This window comes from Dreissena polymorpha, chromosome 2, assembly GCF_020536995.1.
Source record: "Dreissena polymorpha isolate Duluth1 chromosome 2, UMN_Dpol_1.0, whole genome shotgun sequence".
NCBI classification, from domain to species: domain Eukaryota; kingdom Metazoa; phylum Mollusca; class Bivalvia; order Myida; family Dreissenidae; genus Dreissena; species Dreissena polymorpha.
In genome coordinates, this window is record NC_068356.1 from 73,919,088 (window position 1) to 73,943,486 (window position 24,399).

The window sequence follows — 24,399 nt, forward strand, 5'->3', positions numbered from 1 at the left end:
GCTGGTGCGAGAGGGAACCGGGCGGGTCCGACGCAACGTCTATGTAAATCTTGACGAGCAGCTTGGCCAGCTATGGGAAGAATACGAACTGACCACCGAGGATTTCCTCACCAAGATCGGGGAGACGTATGCCTTCTGAATCGTCGCCTCTTGATGATGATGATGATGATGATGATGATGATAATGCTGGGATATATAAACATATCACCACATGATAATGATTATCACGTTACGTTGTAATTTAAATGCTGATGTTTCTTATGCTGATTATTATGCTGATGATAATTTTGATGATCATTATTATTATGCTGATGATTGTGACTCTGATGATGAATGATGATGATTAATATTTATATGATGATTATTATGGTGATCTAATTGCATTATTGATAAAATAAACAACTTGTGTGCAGTAAATTATGTAGTATGTAATTAGGTTAAATTAATGTATTGTGTTGTTTAGACGTATGTATTCCTTATTGTTATAACTTTAAAATTATCCAAATAAATGTAATATAAATTATTTTATAGTTTGTTTTATTTTCAAAGCCGTCTCATATTCTTGTACCTATTCTTCTCATTTCGACGACGATATACCTGAAGCAAAAGACAAAGAGAATCTTTTTTTCAAATGCATTAATCCTCAATAAAGATAATATATTACTGTAATAAACAATATTCCATAGTTTTAAAGAGTTTCGACCAACATATTTGCAACGATTAATTCAAATTAAAAATGGGGCCGAAAAAGCCTGGTACCTGGGCCGAAAGAGCCTGAAATTGGGGCCGAAAGAGCCTGAAAAAACCGGGGCCGAAAGAGCTTGGGGCCGAAAGAGCCGACAACCTAAAAAATATACATGTATAAAGAAAACGGAATTCAAATTGTGATTTAATGCTTATTACATTGCTAAAAAGTTATTTATTAATGTTATACATGAAAAAAATCATTTAAGAAAATGTGTAAATACCCAAATTCAGTACGAAAAAGGTCTAAGTGAATCTAAGTGAATAATATTACACAATATTACACAATGTATCAATATGTTTTCTTAGTTTTTATCAGTTACAAAATATTATCTGTTCTGGGGGTTCTCAAAATACTTTTTTTTATTTTATTTTTTGTAAATATATTCCTCAATTATTGCTAAAAGTTTCATTTAGAATTTTTCTTAGCATCAACAACCTTAATGCGAAAGAGCTCTTAGTAGCACTTCACTGCACATAGAACCTTTTCGCACTAAAAATAAATTTTATTTCACTTAGAGCTTTAGGACAAATTTCAATTTTACTTTTTATTTGATTGCCTGGAACTAAGATATTGTATTTATAGTTAAAATTTATTGATTTTCGTTATTAAAAAAGTATTTCTCAAACGAAGTCAAGTCAAATATGACTGTGTATTCAATCATTTATCCGATATATAAATACGGTGGTGTTGCAGGCTAAAATTTACTGAATCTAACATTAAAGATTAACCATAAAAGGCATAAATGCCCACACACGCACGCACAAACCTTCTGCGCCCAAACACATCTGCACACGCTAGTTGTTTTACTCAAAGATCTATAAACATAAAAATAGTCTTGTCATCGGATCAACTCTTAACAGCACAAGCGAAAATATTATTAAACCTGGTGCGAAGTGAATTCGGGTCCGTTCGCCCTAATTTCTGTTCGCCCTAAATCCTGTTCGCCCTAAGTCCTGTTCGCCCTGGGTCCGTTCGCCCTAAATTTTATTATCAAAGCAGGGAAGCAATAAATATAACGAAATTTGTTATCTTATTAACATTTTAAAATATAAATGACACCTTAAGCTACAAACTTGCCTACATGTGTGAAAAATCAAGACGGCGCTCTTTAACGCGTAAGCGTGTTTGTAACAAAGCCGTCAAAGGCCAGTAATTTTCTCATATTGTTTATTATATTAATTAATGAAAACCTTATGTTACACCTTAACATTAATCAATACATATGTACATGAAACAAATACAGTGAACAGAACAACAATACAGAATAAAGTATAATACAATGAACACATTATGCAACACATTTACATTAATCAAACCATACATATAAATCTTACAAATATGTACATGAAACAAATACAGTGTACAATTAACACAACACACTATGTAACAGCTTAACACATGTCTTATATTTTCATTCACTCAGATGGTCCATACAAGTGTGAAACAGTCTTCAAAAAGGTGGAAGTGGACACTTCACCATTCGAATACTTTGTCCAGTATTCTTCCAGGCGTGCGTTGACGGTTGATGAACGCTGCTCACGATCCAGATTGGAAGACTGCACGCTGATGTCCACCAACTCGGCTTCCTTGCGCAGGGCTGGTACCAGCACATAGAAGGGCACTGCGCCATGATGTGCCTGGCTGTTGAGTAGATGATGCCAGCCTGAAATCAATGCAAACATGATTTAAGATTTGCGTGTGTTATTTAACAAATTCAATAGCAAATTGAAAATAATTGTATAATAAAACAAAAAAAATCAATTGTATATTGCAATTACCTTCTACATCATTATTTGTTCTAATCGAACGCCTGAAGACGCTCCAATCTTCCACCCGAAAGATGGCGTTGTTTATCCATTGACGATTGACGTAGTCCACTAGCTGCGTCAGTTGGACGGAGTTTGCACGGGCCTGAAGATGGTGGAACGTCTCAGTTATGTTTCCGGCAGGCAGGAACGGCAACGCCATCAACTGCCGAACATACTGGTGGATGGCCTGGTTGTTTCGGTAGGCGGTGGCTAGGCCTAACTCCTGTACTTTCCGCCACACAGACTGCACCCAGTGGAAGACACATCCTTTTATGCTTACTAAAGAAAATCTATATGGATTTGCGGACATAAATACAAAGAAGGAATCTGCGGACGATATATACAAATTTCATGAAATAACAATGACATCGACAAATTTCACTGACAACACGGCTTTAATTGCTTAAAATATAGTCCGTAATACAATTGTTGCGTTATAACTCGTATACAGATAACTCTATTGATAGTTCTGTGTTCTTTATTCAGTTCTTTACAAAATGTTTCAAAGTCCAATACATCCAAGTCCAAAAGTTAATCAACAAGATATTACAAAATCCGTTCAAATCCATCCGTATGAAATTCTAATTAAATAATGTATTGAATTAATACATCAAGCAAAGATACTCTTACTCTAACGTACATTTAGTCGTGATAATATGCCAATTGCGGAAGAGAAACCTATCACCGAAGACGTAATTTATCAAATATATCGGTCATTTTGGTTTGCTTATACAATAAATGGTCTTTTTAATTGAAAAGGCGGACGAAATCGACTAAGGTTATAATATAAATTGACATTTTATCTCTCCATTTTTTACATAATTAACGAAATTGGCCTTTAAGTTGCGCTGCTTACCATTTTAATATTTATATAATTAAATAATAATAATCTTATACCTTAATGTATTTATTATAATTGAACATTTTCTTTGAGGCCAATTTCTACACAATTTAAAATAAACCGCTCTGTTTCATTTACATAATTTATGTTTATTTACTTAATCATACGCTAATAATCATATTAAAGATAATTAAAAAAAAATAAATAACAGTTCTGTTTTATAAACATGATTTATGCATGCATCAATATTTAGTATAATCTTTAGGATAATAGTTTCAACTTAATAATCATATTCTACATAACTAATTTCTATATGATTTAGTAATTGTTCTCAATGTTAACTATATCAGGTTAATACGACACTCAATCAATCAATTAACACAGACCGTTATCTCTTTAATCTCTTAATTAATCGACAACGATCAATAAAAGCCAGTTGCTACTTCACACAGCGCAATACACGCGAGAATTATTGGAAGTTGATCAGTTTAGTAAATTGAATATTGATGATGTTTTTATTGAGATTTAATGATATTTATATGAATTTTAAATTCATTTGCCTATGCAGGGATCGACAAGATTACAAGAAATTAGATAATCCGACAGACGGTGGTTATATATTGCTGAATGAAAGAACCATAAACAACGCAAGAAGTTACATTCAAAATCTCTTTGATGCACTTTATATTGTGTACATTATAATTTAGAGTTTACATACTCACAAGTTCCAAATAGTTTATTATAAATGATTATAGCTAGTAATAATGATAAAATAATAAAAACTGAATAGTTATATTTTATTGAGATGTTTTTATTATATACAATTGACAAATTAAATTAAACTAACCAGTTCCACAAAGCCGATGCTGCCAACGTTCACAAACGTCGCATGTAACCGCATGTTGTCTAGGTCGTACCGCCAAATTGCACGAAATGCACAACATATTATCCATTTTTGAAATAATAGAACCAGACATTTGAGCTCCATTTTATATACTGGGATAATTCACAGTTAGGTTATTCCGAACATATCAAACAAAAAAGTATTACCAAAATATAAAAGACGGCGCTCTTTAATTTGTAAGCGTATTTGTAACAAAGGCCAGTAATATTCCCTAATTGCTTAATATATTAATTAATGATGAATGTGTGTCACATGTGTGAAAAATCAAGACGGCGCTCTTTAACTCTTAAGCGTGTTTGTAACAAAGGCCAGTAATTTTCACTAATTGCTTACTATATTAATTAATGAAAACTTAAGGTTCAAACAAGCTTATATGTGTGAACAATCAACTGTTCATACCCCGATATGCAAATGATAATATAGGGCGAACGAACTCAGGGCGAACGGACCCAGGGCGAAAGTGTAACTAGGGCGAACGGACCCGACGAAGAAAGCGACTTCATTTGAGTACGAAAAATAGCACGAGGGTTTGTTTACTAACACGGAATAAAATGGGGTTCAATAAAAAGAAACGATTGCCAAGAAAGAATCGAAAGACAAAATCGATTCTGGTGTTCGATGAAAGTGCTAGAAAGTAAGTACATTTTAAATAATCACAAATGCGATAACTGCTTTGGTTTTGTTGCACGTACCTATATAGTGACTATATATCTGGATGTTTATTCGGATATAAAGTATCCGGATCAATATTACTTCCGACTTATAAATTTGCTGGTTTTGCAATTTTTGCATTTGTCAAACATCACTTGGACATGTATTAGATGCTCAAGACGTGCTTTAACATGCTTAAGTTCAATACACTTATGTAAAACAAAATTACACAAACGGTAAATCTGTGACTAATCGATCTTAAAAATGCTCCTTTTCAATCATTCTTCTTACGGGTAGTGTTACTATGTACATGCCTAAGGGGACACGCATGCAAAACGGCTAAAAACCAAGTTAAAAACAAGATGCTCCAGAGTTAAAGCATTAGCATGTCCATCCTGGTCTTTGAGACGTTGAGGGATGGTGCCATGATCGTCGCTTCTGGTAGGCTGTTTCAGTAGTCCATATAAACGGACTGCCAGAGCCTTTGATAATTTTTGCTATGGCGGCTCTGGCAGTCCATATGCACCCCTTCATAAACATGGGTGCAGTCAGAGCAGAGAATCCGTGCGCTTCACTCAACAGACGTCGTTCGAGACAAATTGAGGAAAATAATTAATAAAATTCATAAACATGTTAAATTTACCTGAATGGCAACCTACGGATGTTATCCTTTGCATGTACCCTATAAAAACACGACGATGTTTCAACACACTTTCCTCACTGACATGTTTTATGTTTAAATTTGAAACAGTGTATTCTGTATCAAATAACACATCGTTATCGACGTTGTAGGCTCCTACACATAACCCGACGTGCAAAATATTGGTGTACTGCGACCAACCAATATTGGGTCAATTTTCCAATATGGCGGATACAGCGTACAAAAGCAAAACTAAGTCAATAAAAAGCAATTATTTATTGTTTTAATGGTACCATTGGTATGAGTTTGTGGTTTAGACAGGTAAACGTTGATAAGATCTTGCAGTTTCAGTGTTCCTTAACCATTGCAATGTTGATTAAATTTTGCACCCATGGGCAAGAGCTGGCGCATTGCAACTATCAGCTAACCATTGGGTTATAAAGCTGAGAGTTGAATTTTTGCAACTAGCTGTTCCAGATGCGAATGCCATATGGAAAGAAGGAGTATTTGTAAGCATTGACGCTGGCAAATGGGTACAAGGAACCTATTTCGCGAAGCCTCTTGTATGGACACCAGCTGGTATTAGGATGTGCTGGGATTGGATGTCTATTAGATTGTTTACTATCCTGAACATCATGATGGCTTTGGAGTGCTGGCAACGGGCTTCAAGTGTGACCCAGTCAAGCCGTTTCATCACTGCTGACATGGCTGTGACACTGCGGGTTTGTTTGAAGTCGCCTGTGCAAAATCAAGCGGCTCTTCTTTGCACTTTCTCAAGCTTGCCGATGTTGGTCCTAGTGCGCAGGTCCCATGCTGATGCTGCATACTCCAGCTGAGGTCCAATCAAGGACTTGTAGCATGTGGCTTTGATATCTTGTGGGCATGTGCTCAGGTTTCTTCTTAAAATTGCAGTGGTGTTATTAGTAGGGATGGGACCGAATATCCGAATATTAAAAAATCAGTCAAATATCCGAATCCAAAATTCATATTGGAATATTCTATTTTTATGCAAAGAAACTTCCAAAAAAGTTATAAGTACATGTACAAAGTCGCAGTTTTGGTTTCCATTATAAGTTATTGCTTTGATAACAGCTTCCATCAATAAACGAGATGATAATTGGCAGACGGGATGGTATAAGGAGAGGAACCAATCGTCAATTTACTATTAATTCATAGTTATGCAATATGTACAAACTATTTTCTGAAAATCAGTCAAAAATGAAAGTAAATTTATGTAAAGCATTTACGTTTATTGATAAACATTAAACAATTTGTGTTTTGACAGGTTTTTAAACCTCAAACAGCGGTCAATTGTGTAAACAGTGGTTAACATTAACTTTAGTAACTTGATTAACGCAGTTATTTACATGGTTATGTTAATGCAAGATAATTGTATTTGTATAAACAATGGTTACTTCGTTGTAACCTAACCATTGAAATTTGTTAACTTACCACAGTAAAATTACCAACAATGCAACCCTGAAAACGACGTTGTTTTCGCGCAATTTGTCGGACGAACATTGTTCAATATGGTCTGTGACTCTGTCACAAAAGAAATAAGCAAAAAAATGGGCTTAACCCTTTAGTGACTGAGAGGTGGACGTTTTTAAGAACTTAATGAAAGAAAATCTTCATAAACTCAAAATTAACCAAATCGGCCACTCATTACCTAATAAGTAATGGACACCCTGCTCGTTGTAGTAAGAAACTTGGTACAAGACATTATTTAAAGCCCCATTAACACTCAAAATAAACGAATATTTCGTTAAATATTTTGTAAAATAAAGTTAACACATACAAAATCATTGTTCCTTAAAGCAATAGCCAAAATGTGAACGCTAGATGTTGAAATTATGGCTATTATATACGGAACACTGATTTTGTATGGGTTATCTTTATTTTACGAAATGATTAACGAAATATTCGTTGATTTTGATTGTTAATGGGGCTTTTAAAGGATCTGTCTGGTTAAGATGTTTACGCTTTGAATCGCAAAACTCATTAATTTATCGGGATGATATAACTATTGTGGTTAGACTACATTAGCGACACGGTAATTCACATGGACCGAAGTAGGGTGCAATGAAGCAATACAACAAAACGAACACATAATTTTTAAAATATGTTGTCACAAGAGTTATTATCGAAACCAGGGTGAATACAGTTTCATGCTTTTGTACATAATTTCATCAAACCTATGATCGAATCCCGGCTGAATAAAGTTTGAAGCAATAAAAGTGTGCGTTTTGCAACACTGCGTTTTGCAAGATAGAAGTAATTTGAAATATGAAATGAGTAAAATAGACATAAAATAATTATTTGGAACGAAATCACTTGCATTGAGTATCAAATTAACTGAAGTTTGTATTTAAATAGCTAATATGTATTTAATGTTCATGTCATTAAGCATTCAATATTGGGGACTTAAAATGATAACTTCATTCGTCTCAAGTAACCGAATTAATATACGTAACATCACTAAAATTATGTTTCAATTAAGCTGTATTTAATTTAATTCTTACATAGTTGATAAGTATACTATCAACGGTTTTGTTGTAAGGCCCATTTACTCACAACACAGGACTGAGTTACATGTAGTTCATATGGATCTTTACAATCTTAACAAAGCTATTAATATAACTTCTTTGCATAGACTCACCATTTAAACAATAAGTGTAATTTAATGCCAAATTTATTATTTTCTGTAAAATGTACACACACAAATGAAAAAATGGCAAGTACAGACTTTCCAAGTTTCAAACTTTGTTAAACAGTACTGCTTAAACAACTTTGAAACAGTAGTGTTAAACTATCCTCCAACTGGCATGGTATGGGCACCTTTTTCAGTTTAAAATGTATTTGTTATTGGAAGGGATACATACATATTGGGGTATGCAGAGATTTAATGTTAATACAATTCTTTTCAGAGAGTATTTAACAGGCTTCAAGAAAAGAAAAGATGTCCGGAGAAAGAAGGCTCAAGAGCAGGTGGAGAAAATGATAAAAGAAGACAGAAAATTGCTCAAACAAAAGGTTTGTAACATGTGCAGTGAAAATTGCTCAAACAAAAGGTGTGTAACATGTACAGTGCAAGCCTCGCTGTTGCTTATTCATGCAGATCATGCAGGGGTTTTCCTAGCCATTTTTAGAACAGGAGTCTGGTCAAATTTAAAAAAAAAAAATGGATAGGGAATTTTTTTATCGAAAAAATGGACCAAATAGTTTTTTAAATCAACAAAGATTGACACATAAAGACTTTTTTTCGCCATTTAGGGAAAAAGTGCAATGCACAAATTGAGATATTATAATCATTAGACACTTCTTTCTAAAAACAATAATTATTTGAAAAAAAATACAATTATGGTTTGGGATTGGGTCTGTTTGCTTTGGGATCAGGTCCGTTTTATGACCATTTTTTAAATGGGGTGATATAACGATAGGTGTGTAACCTGTTTTCAATTTATTATACCTGTTGGTCCCAACTGTCAAAGAAATAATGAAATATAATTGCAATAATTTTTACTGGGAATGAATATGTTTTACCACGTTTGATACAATCATGAGCATTTGGGCTTAATAGTTGTAATATATGTTGTTTTTTAATGCTTTTTGTGTCTAAAACTTTACATCTCTATTTATGTATTTGTTATTTTAATCTGATTCTACTTTCTTCTTTTTGAGGGCTGAACGGAAAACTGTCTAATCTCCTTCTTTATTTAATATGAGTTACAACAGCCTTCCATTCACCCCTCGTTTTATGGTAATTTTTGTGTAATGGAAGTCTCTTCTAAATGAAAATCTAGTGTAAGCGAAGAAAGGTGTAGTTCCTGATGGGATTGTGTGGATTTCACAGGCTGATCTGTGACCACGCTTTAAAGGGATCTTTTCACGTTTTGGTAAATTGACAAAATTGAAAAAAGTTGTTTCAGATTCGCAAATTTTCGTTTTAGTTAGGATATTTGTGAGGAAACAGTCATACTGAACATTTACCATGGTCTAATATAGCCATTGTATGCATCTTTTGACGATTTAAAAACCTGAAAATTATAAAGCATTGCAACGCGAAACGATTGAATAATTTGGAGAGTTCTGTTGTTGTCGTTTAATTTTGTGAAACTACGAAGAATGCTTATATAAAGTATAAAATACGTCTCTCATACATGCTTGGCAGGATGGCCAAGCGGTCTTATTGGTTTTTACTCCAAGACTTCGGGGGTCACTGGTTCGAGCCCTGATGCGGGCTACTTTTTTTTCCTTTTTTAATTTTATTCTTCATTTTTACTGGAGCTTTTTAGATCCAATGTTTACATTTATCAATACATATAAAGCATTTAATGACAAACTTCAAAACATGCCAAAATCTGTGAAAAGGCCCCTTTAAGCACAATCCCAAAGCCTGGTATTCCCTGAATAAGTCTCACTTGATCAATGGTAGTGATACTGATGATATGGACAATACTCTTCACTTCAGATTTTTTAATTAATGTTACTTTGACATTGGCGTGCTTAAAGCACGACACAGTTGTCACGTTAAAACCAACTGTTTGAAGTATTGCTAAACTGTTATCACCAAGAATTTGAAAATATCTTAATGCATCAGAATACTGTTGCATAATTTGAGTTTTTATTCATCTTAGTAAATAAATAACAAATCCATACAGAATGAAAAAAGGAAGAATACCTAGCTTGTAACGGTGATTTTGTGTTAAATGCAGTTACTCACTTAAACTGACATGAAGAACTTTCTTTCATTGTAAACAGACTAAGGAGTTTGAGCAAGTGAAGACCAGGTATCAACAGCCGGCGATAGATCTCGAGGAGCTTGTGGACAAACATGTAACAGAGCTACCTGAGCACACAGTGACGGTCACTGACATATCGGAAATAGACTTGGCTGGACATGCAGGAACACGGCTGGGGCAAAACAAGGTTGGACTTGAAAAATTGGTAATGTGGCAATAAAATCCATGATTGGCCTTTGTGGCATTGTCATGGGGCAAATCAAGGTTGACCTTTGTGGAGTCGTCATGAGGCAAATCAAGGTTGGGCTTTATGGAGTTGTCATGTGGCAAATCAAGGTTGGCCTTTGTTGAGTTGAAATGGGGCAAATCAAGGCTGAGCTTTGTTGAGTTGTAATAGCGCAAATCAATTTTGGCTTTTGTGGAGTTTTCATGGGGCAAATCAAGGTAGGCCTTTGTTGAGTTGCAATGGGGAAAATCATGGTTGGCCTTTATGAAGTTGTCATAATGCAAATCAAGGCTGGCCTCTGTCATGGGACAAATCAAGGTTGGCCTTTGTTGAGTTGCCATGGGGCAAATCAAGGTTGGCCTTTGTGGAGTTGTTATGGGACAAATCAAGGTTGGCCTTTATGAAGTTGTCATAATGCAAATCAAGGTTGGCCTTTATGGAGTTGTCATGGGGCAAATCAAGGTTGGGCTTTGTGGAGTTGCCATGGGGCAAATCAAGGTTGGCCTTTGTAGAGTTGCCATGGGGCAAATCAATGTTGGCCTTTGTGGAGTTGTTATGGGGCAAATCATGGTTGGCCTTTATGAAGTTGTCATAATGCAAATCAAGGTTGGCCTCTGTCCTGGGACAAAACAAGGTTGGCCTTTGTGGAGTTGCCATGGGGCAAATCAAGGTTGGCCTTTGTGGAGTTGTCATGGGGCAAAACAAGGTTGGCCTTTGTGGAGTTGTTATGGGGCAAATCAAGGTTGGCCTTTGTTGAGTTGTTATGGGGCAAATCAAGGTTGGCCTTTGTGGAGTTGTTATGGGGCAAATCAAGGTTGGCCTTTGTTGAGTTGTTATGGGGCAAATCAATGTTGGCCTTTGTTGAGTTGTTATGGGGCAAATCAAGGCTGGCCTTTGTCGAGTTGCCATGGGGCAAATCAAGGTTGGCCTTTGTGAAGTTGCCATGGGGCGAAACAAGATTGGTCTTTGTGGAGTTGCCATGGGGCAAATCAAGGTTGGGCTTTATGGAGTTGTTATGGGGCAAATCATGGTTGGCCTTTGTGTAGTTGTCATGGGGCAAATCAAGGTTGGCCTTTGTCAAGTTGCCATGGGGCAAATCAAGGTTGTCCTTTGTGGAGTTGCCATGGGGCGAAGCAAGATTGGTTTTTGTGGAGTTGCCATGGGGCAAATCAAGGTTGGGCTTTATGGAGTTGTTATGGGACAAATCAAGGTTGGCCTTTGTGAAGTTGCCATGGGGCGAAGCAAGATTGGTCTTTGTGGAGTTGCCATAGGGCAAATCAAGGTTGGGCTTTATGGAGTTGTTATGGGGCAAATCAAGGTTGAGTTTTATGGAGTTGTCATGGGGCAAATCAAGGTTGGCCTTTGTGGTGTTGCCATGGGGCAAATCAAGGTTGGCCTTTGTGGGGTGGTCATGGGAGAAAAAAGGGTTGTGGAGTATAAAACAAGGTTAGCCTTGTGGCATTGTAATGGGGTAAGACAAGGTTGGCCTTGAGTTAGATAATACATGCATGTATTTTAAGCAATAATATATTCGACAAAGTACATGTATTATGAAAAGCAGGAATTGTATATTATCGCCATAAACATTATTGGTTAATACATAGTCCATCTTGTAGGTTTTTTTCTTGCATCTCCATAATTTAATTGGCAGTTGAAAATGTTCCCATCTATTAAATTTGTATGAACATAATAATGGGTGGATCATAATTTACAAATATTTCATGTTCTCCTTTTACAGTTTGCCCCCTTGAGTACAGAGGATGATGAGGTTGATGAGGATGATGTAGATGATGACAGTGAAGGAGAAAAGGCAGTGCCTGGAATCTCAGTACATAAACATGATAAAGCAATCAAGTAAAGGATTTTTATCAATAATGACTAATAATATGTTATTGTTTTGCCTCACTGTGCTGTTATGATAGTTTTGTTAAACAGCTTTTCAGAATTGTGTACCTTATTGGGTCCCAAGCATGAACTAAAAAGCCATCGTGCAGCGATTTTGTTTGCCCAATTTTGAAAAGTACCTGTATTAGCCCGATTGGGAAAATTGTGCACGAAAAACCCTGAAATTTGGAAAATTTGCGTTGTGAAGTCTTCATATTGGGGAAATTAGTGTATTTGATTTTTGCTCACAAATACTTTAAAATTAATAACTAAATGTTGTCAAGTTGTCAATATTATATTTACTTAGGTTCAAGCCATAGAGCTGCATAGGGAAACTAACAAAATGTCAGGGCTCGACATGAACACAACCAAATTGTTAGTCCGGACAAGTAAATAAAGAATTTGCTTGTCCGACGGGACAAGCGGTCGTTATAATTTAATTACTTAGAAAAAATGACTTTAAATCCTTTATTTCTGTGGAGTTACCACAAAACTTGTTCGATTATATTTTGTTTACGTTTAAACGTTTTAACGACAAAGCGCGAGATATTCCGAGTGTTCCATGTGATACTACATCGTATTTTTCACAAGCGAAGCAACCCTTAACATTTTTCTTTGCCAAGATAACAAGAATCCCTTGTAAAGAATATGCATTTTACGACACCGATACACACCGATCTTACAGACAATTAACGTAGTAACGTCATCGTTATGTATAGAATGATTTTAGGATATCATTCCCATTTGTGGTTTGTTTTTGTTAATACAATGTCGTCTGCTTAAAAATGTCTAATCTGCTTTCCTTTGGTTTTACGTATCCAAAATCACAAGAAACTTAAAAAAATACCTTCAGGTAGCCAAGAAACAAAATGTAATTATGAATTTTTTTTTTTTTTTAAATTGCCTACAATTATGTTAACATGTATTTTGAACGATTTAAGTCTTTATGATTTGAGAATTTTGTATAATTTCATTATTTTGCAAAGTACTTAGCAGGATAAGATATAATAGTCAGGACAAGTTGTTTTTTTGGTCAGGACAAGTGAAATTTTGGTCTACTTGACAGACCGGACAAGTGGCTTCAAAAGTAAATGTCGAGCCCTGCAAAATGTTAAACTTTAAAAAAATTTTTTTTTTTTTTTAGAAACCTTCAATTAGGATTTTTTTTACAGAAATTGGGAAATTTTAGTTTTTTCCTCATTGGGAAAGTGCCTTTTTCCGGTACTTTACAAAGAAGGAAAAAATCGCTGCCGTAAGGGTAGTGGGTATGGCGTCTGCCAAGCAACTGTGAGGTCAAGAGTATGATTCCCACTGTGGAAGCATTCTTAAGATCTCCGCAAAAGATACCAAGTACTGGTTCTACCCAGGCTATGGACTCAATGACCTTGGATGTAATCAGGCTAAAACTAATAGGTGTAAGTTTAATCCATGAATGAGTTTTTAAGGGTCATGGCCACAGACTTTTTATAGGTGCAATATCAGAATTGTCTGTATTGCAACTTGGAGATTCTTTTCTTCATTGGCTTGTAATGTTTATATGTTCTCTGTTTACCCATCAGTTGCCTTCAGCCTTTTCATTTTTCTTGTGTGAGATTTGTAGGTAAAACAAGTGCTAAGCCTTTACATTTTATGAAGACTACTTATAAAAGGAAATATGTGATAACATTCAAGTGCTTTAGTATTCTTTGAAAGCATAACAGTTATGATGTTAGATTATGTATTTTGTTTACTCAGCTATGTTGTAATTTGTTAGTGAAAATAATTTGAATTTGTTGGTTTCAGGACTATAAAGAACAAGATCTTTAAAACATCCAAACATCTGAAGAAGAAAAAGTCCAAGCAAGGCAAAACTAAAAGACTTTTGTCAAAGAAGGCTAAGCATAGAAAGAAACTGTCAGCAAATTAGCAATTTTGAGTGAACTTTTTGAATGGATGTTGGTAAGCGCAGTTGTTAGTACATGCGCTTCTCACGTAGGCAACCTTAGGTTTGATCTTTCCCAGAAATGTGAGCTTAGTTGTAGGTCACCATACCGGACAGGTAGGGTTACCTCTGGGTACTCACCCCACAACACAAGACCAACAGTTGAACACCTTTCTGTAACAACTACAAAGCTGGAATTGCAGCTATTGTTAGTCCCAACCTTCTTGAGTCAGGAAAATAATTCAGTAGGAGTGCTGGGACACACTGAGTGTCCCCACACGGTGTAGCCTAAGGCGTGGAAGGACCTCATAAACCTTGAAATACATACACTCAGTTTCTGAATGAATGCAGAGACTAATTTGGAGCCGGGTTCTGAGAAAACGGGCAGAATGCATGTGCGTAAAGGGTCGTCCCAGATTAGCCTGTGCAATCTGCACAGGCTAATCAGGGACAACACTTTCCGCTTTTATGACATTTTTCCTTTAAATGAAGTGTTTTTAGCAAAAATCCAATTTAGGCGGAAAGTGTCGTCCCTGATTTGCCTGTGCCGACTGCACAGGCTAATCTGGGACAACATTTTACGCACATGCATTATGCCCAGTTTTCTCAGAACACGATTCTTTGGGTTTCCAATTCAACCAATACCCTGACTTAAAGCTGGTAAAAATACAAGCTCTTCTAACCAGGACAGGAAGTCTAACAGAAGTGTCAAGAAGGAAGTTCAAGGGAGGAAGTGTTCAATTGATTGACACATTTTCAATTATCAGATTTCTTGTCACAGAGTAAAAAACAAAATCAATAGTGAATGTATAATGAACTACTAAAATTAAAAATTTACAGAAAATATCGTTTGGATATTGAGTAACTGTCATTTGTATGTTAAACATGTATGTAGAAATAAAATGCATTTGGAATGCATTAGGGGAAAGTAGTAACACTTTAGAGTGTTTCTGTTACTTTAAGTAAAATGTTTCACTGCGCATTGAACACATAAAGTAACAAAACATGTCAAATATCAGAGTTTTAAGTTTCATTCAGCTCATTAGTTCCAAAACTTTAGTATGTCAAGTTAAGACATTAAAATTTGACACATTTCAAAATGCGCCTAAATCTGTGATGTTTGATTAAGATGATCTATGTACACTTAACCCTTTGAGCGCTGGAACTGGATTTTGAAGGCCTTTGCAAACAGTTTGGATCCAGATGAGACGCCACAGAACGTGGCGTCTCATCAGGATCCAAACTTTTTGCTATTCTGATAGTATTCTTTGAAACAAATCAAAGAAAATGCTTATTTTATAAATTCAGCAGACGACATTTTAGCAGAAGACAAATTTCCCAGCATGCAAAGAGTTAAGGCTCTGATTTGGTGTGATTCTATTTATGACTGATTGCCATATGTTTTCCATTGAAAAGAGAATAGACACTTAAATTATATGCTGCTAATCAGAGCATGATTTTAGAAAAATGAACTTTGGTGTTTTTATTTCAATGCCATTTTTATGTGTACTTATTTACTTGTACATCAATAATGTACCACCTCTAATTATTTATTTTTATTGAATCTATGAGTCAAGGGCCCATATTCACCAAAAAATTCTTAGACTTAAGTATAAAAATAAAGAATATTCTTTAAATTGATATATTCAATAAGTGCTTGAATATTGAGTAAAACTTTTTATTAAACACCTCTATCTATGGCATTCTTCGTGTAGAACATTGTGTTAATGACATAATTACCAGTGGATGCATCTATATATTCAAACACTGAATGCATTTTTCTTGGTTCCAAGTCTATTCTTTATTCTTAAGTGTAAGAACTGTTTGGTGAATACGGGCCCAGGTCTAATATTAACTTTGGAGATAAAACCACTTGGGGGACTGCAACTTCATCATTCATCTTGCAATTGTATAATAATGTACCCCAAATGTTCACCATGTGTTCATGTGAAGACCGCATGTCAATTGTTACAACCGGCTCCTGTCCTAAAAGGTCAAGGTCTCACTTACAAATCAAAGGATAAAATTGGCAAAGTGTGTTGTTAGCAAGGCCTGTACCCCTATTGCAAGGTCAAGGTCAAACAGAAGGTGAATTGTTAAACTTGCAAGGTAAAGCAATTTAAACAAAAGCATGCATTAATGAAATTGGCTGGAACAGCTGCAGACAGGCATCATGCTAGTTCTAAAATTTACATTCATATGAGTGTGTTCAATGTAGGGTTTGCCAATTTTAGAATTTATCAATTGTAAAATACTTTTTTTTATCACTGAATGTTTTTATTATAATTTGATAGTTTGTCATCAGATTATACTACCTTAGGAGTATCTTGTTTGAATGTAAGAGCCGAGAGTGTAAGGGTTGTTAACCATGTTTTAACCGACTAGAAAGTCATGGTTATAAGATTGGGTGGGCAGCAAGGTTGCAGGTGAATGACTTTAAAGAGGTGGTTTCCGGTCTATAAGTTTAGATTGCATAAATGGATCTTAAAGCCCCATAAACACTCAAAATTGATGAATGTTTCGTAAAATAAAGTTAAAACATAAAAAAATCAGTTTTCCTTATAGAAATAGCCAAAATTTCAACGCTAGATGTGGTATGGTAACATAGATTTAACAAGATACAAAATGCTAGTTTGCAGCAATCTGTGAAAAGGCCCCTTTAAGGTTGGGTCATAATGTGAGGGCAGAAAAATGTGTGAGATAGAAAAAACAAACAAAATGTGTATTTATATTTATTGTACACATGGCAGCAATGAAGATTATGTACATTGTTAGAATATAAGCCTTCAACTAGTTTCTCTTACAGCGTCTGTAGAAGGGAGGAAGAGGAAACAAAACTAAAGATGGGCAAACAAAAACAATAAAACGCTAATCTGAGGATGCTAATAGAGCTATGCGAACAGTAAAAAAACTTTCTACATAATGATACTGAATAATAAACATGATCATTACATAGATTTGTAACATTAAATACAATCAACAGAGCTCTACACAATCGAAATATGCTTTTAATTATGCTTTTCAAATTCTCAATAAACAAATATTCCACAACTACTAATAAACTCAAATATAATAATCATTTGTTGATTTAGCAAGCAGCATAAAACATGTGTTTTTTTTTACAGCAAATGGGACTTTTTCAATATAGCATTTATTCTAACTGAATTGTTTTTTACGATGTGCTTTGATCTCAACTCAATTAATAACTCTGTTACATACCTAAAGACGTGCCTGAACAATCAATAGCATTTCATGCTTCAGAATGATGAGAATTATGGAGAATAATTAAAAGAATGAAACTGAAAATAAGAGGCGATTTTTAACAAGAAGTGTAATGAATGTACCAGTGGTATAAAGCTAGTCACTTAACAATTATCAGTTGCTCCAAGAAACAAACATTTGAGTACATGAGTCATGATGTAGGTCATATAGAAATGTTGAGCAGATTCTGTGATCAAATCAAGATATATTTTTAAAATGAATTTTGTTTTCACTGTTCCTTCATGAAGAACTTGCATTTTGGACAAGTTGTATATGCTGTAAATAACATTGAAATCCATGATACAATTATGAAATCACACAAGATAAAAATTTCTTAGGTCTATTGTTATCATTAGGTCTAATAACAAGTTGGAGAGTGTTGGCACTCGTGAACTACAGATGCTACCACTACCAGCACAACATTTAACCAACAATCATGGAAATATCTTGCATTTTCAATTACCAAGACAGAAACAATAAAATATACCAAATATAGCAGCAATTTTAAAGCACATTCTTAAGTAAAGATGCAATTAACTTCCAAAATCTCAGTAACAGCATCCTTTTTTTTGTCAATAAAATCTAGAAATATATCAACACTATATACACATGAAATAGTTTGTTTTTTTACTTTATAAACAAGACATGTGTCAATAGGGCACTGATGCCCCCCACATTGTCAAAGGCAGCCTCAAAATGTCTTACTTGTATGATGCATATGTGACAATATTTCTAACAAGCAAATGAGTGCTCAAGTATAGAAATGCATAAGTAATTAATTAAAATCAATTAATATTAATAGTGTACAAAAAAAAGATGCTTTTACAAAATTTTCTTAAAATCACAAAAAGGCTCCAATAAATTGTACAGTTTTTGTAAATGTCTATATCTACTATTGGTCTACTTCTGATAATAACATGTGGTTTTAGATACTTATGATTTCAGGCTTTTGATAAGTTACTTATAAATCGCAATTTTTGTTTTTACATAAAATGTGTAAAGTTTGTGCATTGTGCAGTTTTTGCAAACAATAAACACTGGATCACAATCCAAATGAACTGCTAAAAAAATTAAGTCTAAAAACATTAAATCAACCCCTTAAATTGAACATTTGGTTTGAACTACAAATTTGTAAAAAATCAGAACCACAAGTGGATTAAACCAAGCAATATTAAGTATCATAGAAACCATGGACAAATCCAACCAGAAAGCATACATTTATTGTCATCTACGCTTTCATACCTCACTTTGTATTATATTTTACTTTTTTATACAAAATTCAATTTTAACAACAACAACACTAACAGTTAAGCACTTATGCCAATTCTTTAGCTTAGTATTTCAAACAATACTTGAATTTTCATCTTTCAAGTCGAAAAAAGGATTCTTTTTCATCTCATTAAACAGAAGTAAAGACTCAAGTTTTGTTTCAATTCACACAGAATTATAAGGCATTGAAAATAATATTATCAACAGGTTTGCATTCTTCAGAAACAGCTTCTGCTGCAGCCAAATGAGAGAAAGGAGACAATATCCACCATCATTTTGTCTTGATTCCTGCAAAGTCCTGTACTTTAAGGAAACACTAACCAGTGAGCATGATTATCTACTATTGGAAGTGTATCACTTGTTCACTTGATTCATTTCCAGTGTGCTAGTGTTATACAAATATTGTGTGACAATTTTGATGTTCAATATAACAACTCCAATTGTTTATAACTAACTGTCAAGTGTATTGTCCAAAGTCAAAAGCTACCAACAGAAGCCTAAAATTTCTGCCATTTCATTTCAAGTAGTTCACTAACAATACTAAACATTCATGCACTAAATTCTATGTTTATCCTTTCTTATTCTATTTTCTGCATTCTAAGAAAATCATTTCAGACTCACTCTTGAAAAACAGGGGATATTCTATGTGTGTGAAGTGTTGTCCCAGATTAGCCTGTGCTGTAGCAGTCTATGTGTGTGAAGTGTTGTCCCAGATTAGCCTGTGCTGTAGCAGTCTATGTGTGTGAAGTGTTGTCCCAGATTAGCCTGTGCTGTAGCAGTCTATGTGTGTGAAGTGTTGTCCCAGATTAGCCTGTGCTGTAGCAGTCTATGTGTGTGAAGTGTTGTCCCAGATTAGCCTGTGCTGTAGCAGTGTATGTGTGTGAAGTGTTGTCCCAGATTAGCCTGTGCTGTAGCAGTCTATGTGTGTGAAGTGTTGTCCCAGATTAGCCTGTGCTGTAGCAGTCTATGTGTGTGAAGTGTTGTCCCAGATTAGCCTGTGCTGTAGCAGTGTATGTGTGTGAAGTGTTGTCCCAGATTAGCCTGTGCTGTAGCAGTCTATGTGTGTGAAGTGTTGTCCCAGATAAGCCTGTGCTGTAGCAGTCTATGTGTGTGAAGTGTTGTCCCAGATTAGCCTGTGCTGTAGCAGTCTATTCAGGAAAAATGCTTTCCGCTTAAATAGATACCATAAAAATACATTAAATGCTGAAAGTGTTGTCCCTGATTAGCCTGTGCTGACTGCATTGGCTAATATGGAATGACACTTAACGCACATGCAATAAGCCCTGTTTTTCATTTGAAAATGATATTGCCATTTCAACAATTTCACAATCTTCTCAAGGTATGCTATAATAAAAACTAATCTCACACACATTCCATTCATAAGTATCACATTACACGCTTATAAACTTGTACAAAAATTGATTGTTTGTCAGAAACCTGTCTGGTAGTCTCAAGAAAAGAAATTATGCAACAATAACAATACATGTACACTACACACATGTATCAGCTTGTACAAAACTAGGATAACTTCATCAGAAAATATGAACTCTCAATAAATGATTACAACAAACAAATACACATTGGAAAATATCTTACATAGAACATACCTATTCAACATCATACATATTTCATCAGGAAGAATTTATTAAAAAAAATCATTTTCCATGAATGACTTGCCCTACAATTTATCAATAGAGTGGGCCAAGAAATTCAATTCCCTCCATAAACAATTGTTTAATCTGAAATAAAATCTCCTGTCACAGTCGTTGCAAGTTCAATTATCAATAAAAAAAACTTTTTAAGTATACCAGCATTCAACCCTTGCTAAACTTTACAATCAAGCAAGACTGTCTAATTTACATCAGCAACCCACAAATCATTCAGAAAACAGAATCTGAATATGCATATAGAGAGACAATCGAAATTTTAAATCAAATACATCCAAAAGTCAGCCCTATTAGTACTCTTTGTTAAAAATCAGCTTATGCTACTGTAATCAACACATATCTTAATTAAGAGATGAGTGGTTTAACAGCAAATTTCATTAGAAAAAAAATCATGAATACCGAACAGGAATTCACATAAAACAATTGAACAGGTTAAAGGAAAAGTAGGGTAAATATGTATTTAGTACAATTACATGTATTGGTGTATTAACCCTTTCCAACTCCAAAGCTAAGTGAAAATGGCTATAGGCAAACAGCAGAAAACTAGAGAAGCCTGCGAGTATCTCGCAGTCTGTTCAGGTTTTATGCTGTTTGCTGCTCATGAGAATCAAAGGTTTGGAGATGAAGCCTTTAAAACTTGAATTCAGCAAGAAAAGTCTTAAATTAAATGTAACTTTCTAAGGGACTAAAAATGCGTAAAAATACATATCTAAGTGGTAAAGGGTTAACCATGTCTTCTTTACAGACAATATAAGCAAAAATTCACAGGCTAAAAATGTATCTCCTATAAAGGCATCCGAACCACATCACAATCTGTTGTTTGGTTCAACCAATCACAAAAGCTTAAAAAAATACATAATCATAACATAACATAAAGCATAATTTATACATTTTGTCAACCAAAAACTATATATACTACCAAACAGTGCAAACCTTACGCATAAAGTTTTCTTTAACATCCTTAACCACAGCTTTCTATGCCTATTTTAGGAACATTGCGATTAGACTAGCGGCCAAAACATCACACATTGACTGCAGTGAATGGAGACAGGCAGGATGAACAGAATAGTTGGTGCCTGAACAAATTGCTCACAATTTGAGACTTGAGAATGCAACTATTGCATCTGATGTAAAATGCTAAGCAGACAGCACTGTTTAACACTAAAGGAACAAAATATTAACCATTCTATGGAAAAACCGGGCGTAATGCATATGAATAAAGTGTTGTCCCAGATTAGCTGGTACAGTTTTCAAAGGCTAATCAGGCATGACACTTTAACCCGTTCAGTGCAGGAACCGAATTTTAAAGGCCTTTGCAAACAGTTTGGATCCAGATGAGACGCCACAAAACGTGGCGTCTCATCAGGATCCAAATTGTTTGCTATTCTGATAGTTTTCTTTGAAAATGTTTTGAAGAAAATGCTAATTTGAGAAATTCAGCAGATGACATTTTAGCAGACGACAAATTTTCCAGCATGCAAAGGGTTAAACTTTTATGGAATTGTATGAGTAAAGTAAGTCTCTTCTAAATGAAAAACCTGGTCTAGAAAACAATGTTGTCCCTGATTAGCCTCTGAGGACTGCACAGGCTACTTTGATACTTTAACACCAATGTACCGGTATTAAGCCTGGTTTTCCAAGAGCACGGTTCATATGAGTCGCGTTCTGAGAAAACTAGGCATAATGCATGTGCCTCAAGTGTAGTTCCAGATTAGCCTGTGCAGTCCACACAGGCTAATCAGGGACGACACTTTCTGCCTAATTTGGATTTTTGCTAAGAAGAGACTTCATTTAAACGAAAAATGTCATAAAAGCGGAAAGTGTCGTCCCTGATTAGCCTGTGCAGATTGCACAGGCTAATCTGGGACAACACTTTACACACATGCATAATGCCCGATTTTCTCAGAACACGACTCGTATGAAGAATCTGGCCGGGAATCTAATAAGCTCACTCCACCGCACAGAAAACAGCTGAAACTTTGGTTTGGCTGATGTTTAAACACAACAATGCTTCGCTAAGATCATGGATGACAAACATGACTGGGTAAACTGGCTTGATGATGCACAGGGAAAGAGAACACACACATGATTAACATATCTCCCAAAAAAATTAACATATTTGTTTACATCTTTTGGCCTTACATCAATCTAAACGATGGTTTCCGTTACTGTTATCTTTTCATACAAACACAAACTCTCATATTAAAAAAGTAACAGCAGATAATCATAGTCAAACAGAAGTCCTTCGCAGTCAGAATGTTACAAGACGCGTACATAATTTGCCGGGAAAAGTCCAATTTCGTTTGTTCGAGTGTTTTTCCCCCGCCACCAATGGCGATCGATCTCTTCTTCAATGTCCACCTCATCCCCCTTCTTAAGGAAGAGCTCCCCTGGCTCCTGTGGGTTGAAATCATACAGCGCTGCCGCCTTCCTCTGCAAAACAGAAGAAATAGGCCGTGACATTGGTAATGCAGTCCTTGACTAACACTATCTTTTTGTTAGTAACATTTTGATAAGTTTTGTTTAAGCATCCATAATTATATTCACACACATTTTGCTGAAAAACATTCTACTCAACACAGTTTTGAAACTTATGATTTTACACAAAAATAATATGTCTGAAAAAATACTGTTTTTTTCATATTCTTCATTTTTAGCAAATTAATTTTTAAGTTTCAATCAATGGGAACAAAAATCCTTTTTTTTAATGTTTACAATAGTTGTCAAGATATTTTAAAATCATTATTTCTAGTTTGATATTTGGCAGTCTTAAACATGTTTTTTTCTTGTTTTAAAATAATGTAAATATCCTTTTTAACAAAAATAATCACTACCAGAGAGACTTTATGTAAATACTGTCCTTGAGTACTAAAATGAGTTTTTAAATTATTATAATATTGGGTACCAACTGTGAAAACAGATTCCAAACGATTGTACAGAACAAGACTATTGCCAAGCAATATGGTCCCATACTGTTGAAAATCCACCATTTTCAGCAATATTTCTAGTCTATTTGTTGCCATAGCAACCAGAATTCTTGACGTAAGAACAAAATGAAATGACGTGCATAATCTCCATATTGCCATCTGTCCATATTTCAAGTTTCATGAACAAATATGAAGAACTTTTAAAGTTATCTCAGGATCCAGAAAAGTGTGACAGACTGACTGACTGACAGACAGAGCGAAAACCATAAGTCCCCTCCGATTTCACCGGTAGGGGAAAACAACATTCACATTAAACAGTTCACATTGGTGGCTTTATATAGTGATCACAAAATAATCAACGCATCAGTAAAATATTAACAAACCAAGCAAGCAAACAAGGGACAATATTGTCACAAAACCAGGTTTTCAATTGGAAAAACAATCTGATAAAGGGAGACGATTCAAAATGTGCATTGTTACTGATTGTTCCTAGTTACCCCCCTTGTGTCAAATTCAATCTATTGTCAATCCTGGCAACCTTGATTTCAATTTGAAACAAGAGATGTGTTTGTCAGAAACACAATGCCCCCTAATGCGCCACTTTGATTTTTTTTTACCTTTGACCTTGAATGATGACCTTGTCCTTTTACCACTCAAAATGTGCAGCTCCATGAGATACACATGCATGCCAAATAGCAAGTTGCTATGTTCAATATTGCAAAAGTTATGAAGAAGGTTTCAGTTTTGAGAAAAAAAATTGACCTTTGACCTTGAAGGATGGCCTTGACTTTGACCTTTCACGACTCAAATTGTGCAGCTCCATGAGATACACATGCATGCCAAATATCAAGTTGCTATCATCAATAATGCAAAAGTTATGACCAAGGTTAAAGTTTTGGTAAAAGTTTTG

General features: G+C 35.0%; 3 protein-coding genes across 7 annotated transcripts in view; 1 reads left to right on the forward strand and 2 right to left on the reverse strand.

The window, feature by feature from the left end:
• Window positions 1-1,898: 1,898 nt before the first annotated feature.
• LOC127867623 (uncharacterized) lies at window positions 1,899-3,339 on the reverse strand. The gene is made up of 2 exons (XM_052408929.1): window positions 2,527-3,339; window positions 1,899-2,411 (listed from the first exon to the last, which is right to left on the reverse strand). Exons 1-2 carry the CDS (start codon window positions 2,864-2,866, stop codon window positions 2,164-2,166), a joined length of 588 nt encoding a protein of 195 aa, XP_052264889.1. The 5' UTR covers window positions 2,867-3,339; the 3' UTR covers window positions 1,899-2,163.
• A 1,451-nt stretch (window positions 3,340-4,790) lies between these two features.
• On the forward strand, window positions 4,791-17,589 carry LOC127867622 (nucleolar protein 12-like). Of its 2 annotated transcripts, none has more exons than XM_052408927.1 (5): window positions 4,791-4,935; window positions 8,520-8,625; window positions 10,354-10,539; window positions 12,299-12,414; window positions 14,227-17,589. In XM_052408927.1, exons 1-5 carry the CDS (start codon window positions 4,853-4,855, stop codon window positions 14,348-14,350), a joined length of 615 nt encoding a protein of 204 aa, XP_052264887.1. In that variant the 5' UTR covers window positions 4,791-4,852; the 3' UTR covers window positions 14,351-17,589. The 2 variants fall into 2 exon arrangements, with proteins under 2 accessions (XP_052264887.1, XP_052264888.1); XM_052408928.1 differs by having other exon boundaries at window positions 10,354-10,521.
• The window catches only part of LOC127867621 (growth factor receptor-bound protein 2-like), a 35,039-nt gene continuing 27,726 nt past the window's right edge, over window positions 17,087-24,399 (reverse strand). For all 4 annotated transcript variants that reach the window (XM_052408926.1, XM_052408924.1, XM_052408925.1 and 1 more), the window contains one exon: window positions 17,087-22,995. In XM_052408926.1, coding sequence (XP_052264886.1) covers window positions 22,822-22,995 — 174 coding nt within the window. In that variant the 3' untranslated portion in view covers window positions 17,087-22,821. The remainder of the gene's footprint in view (window positions 22,996-24,399) is intronic.

Coding starts and splice junctions, on each gene's coding strand:
- LOC127867622 (XM_052408927.1), top strand. CDS start 4,853: ATGGGGTTCAATAAAAAGAAACGATTGCCAAGAAAGAATCGAAAGACA. Junction 10,540..12,298: donor AGGTTGGACTTGAAAAATTG/GTAATGTGGCAA, acceptor CTCCTTTTACAG/TTTGCCCCCTTGAGTACAGA. Junction 12,415..14,226: donor AAACATGATAAAGCAATCAA/GTAAAGGATTTT, acceptor TGTTGGTTTCAG/GACTATAAAGAACAAGATCT.
- LOC127867623 (XM_052408929.1), bottom strand. CDS start 2,866: ATGTCCGCAAATCCATATAGATTTTCTTTAGTAAGCATAAAAGGATGT. Junction 2,412..2,526: donor AACAAATAATGATGTAGAAG/GTAATTGCAATA, acceptor CATTGATTTCAG/GCTGGCATCATCTACTCAAC.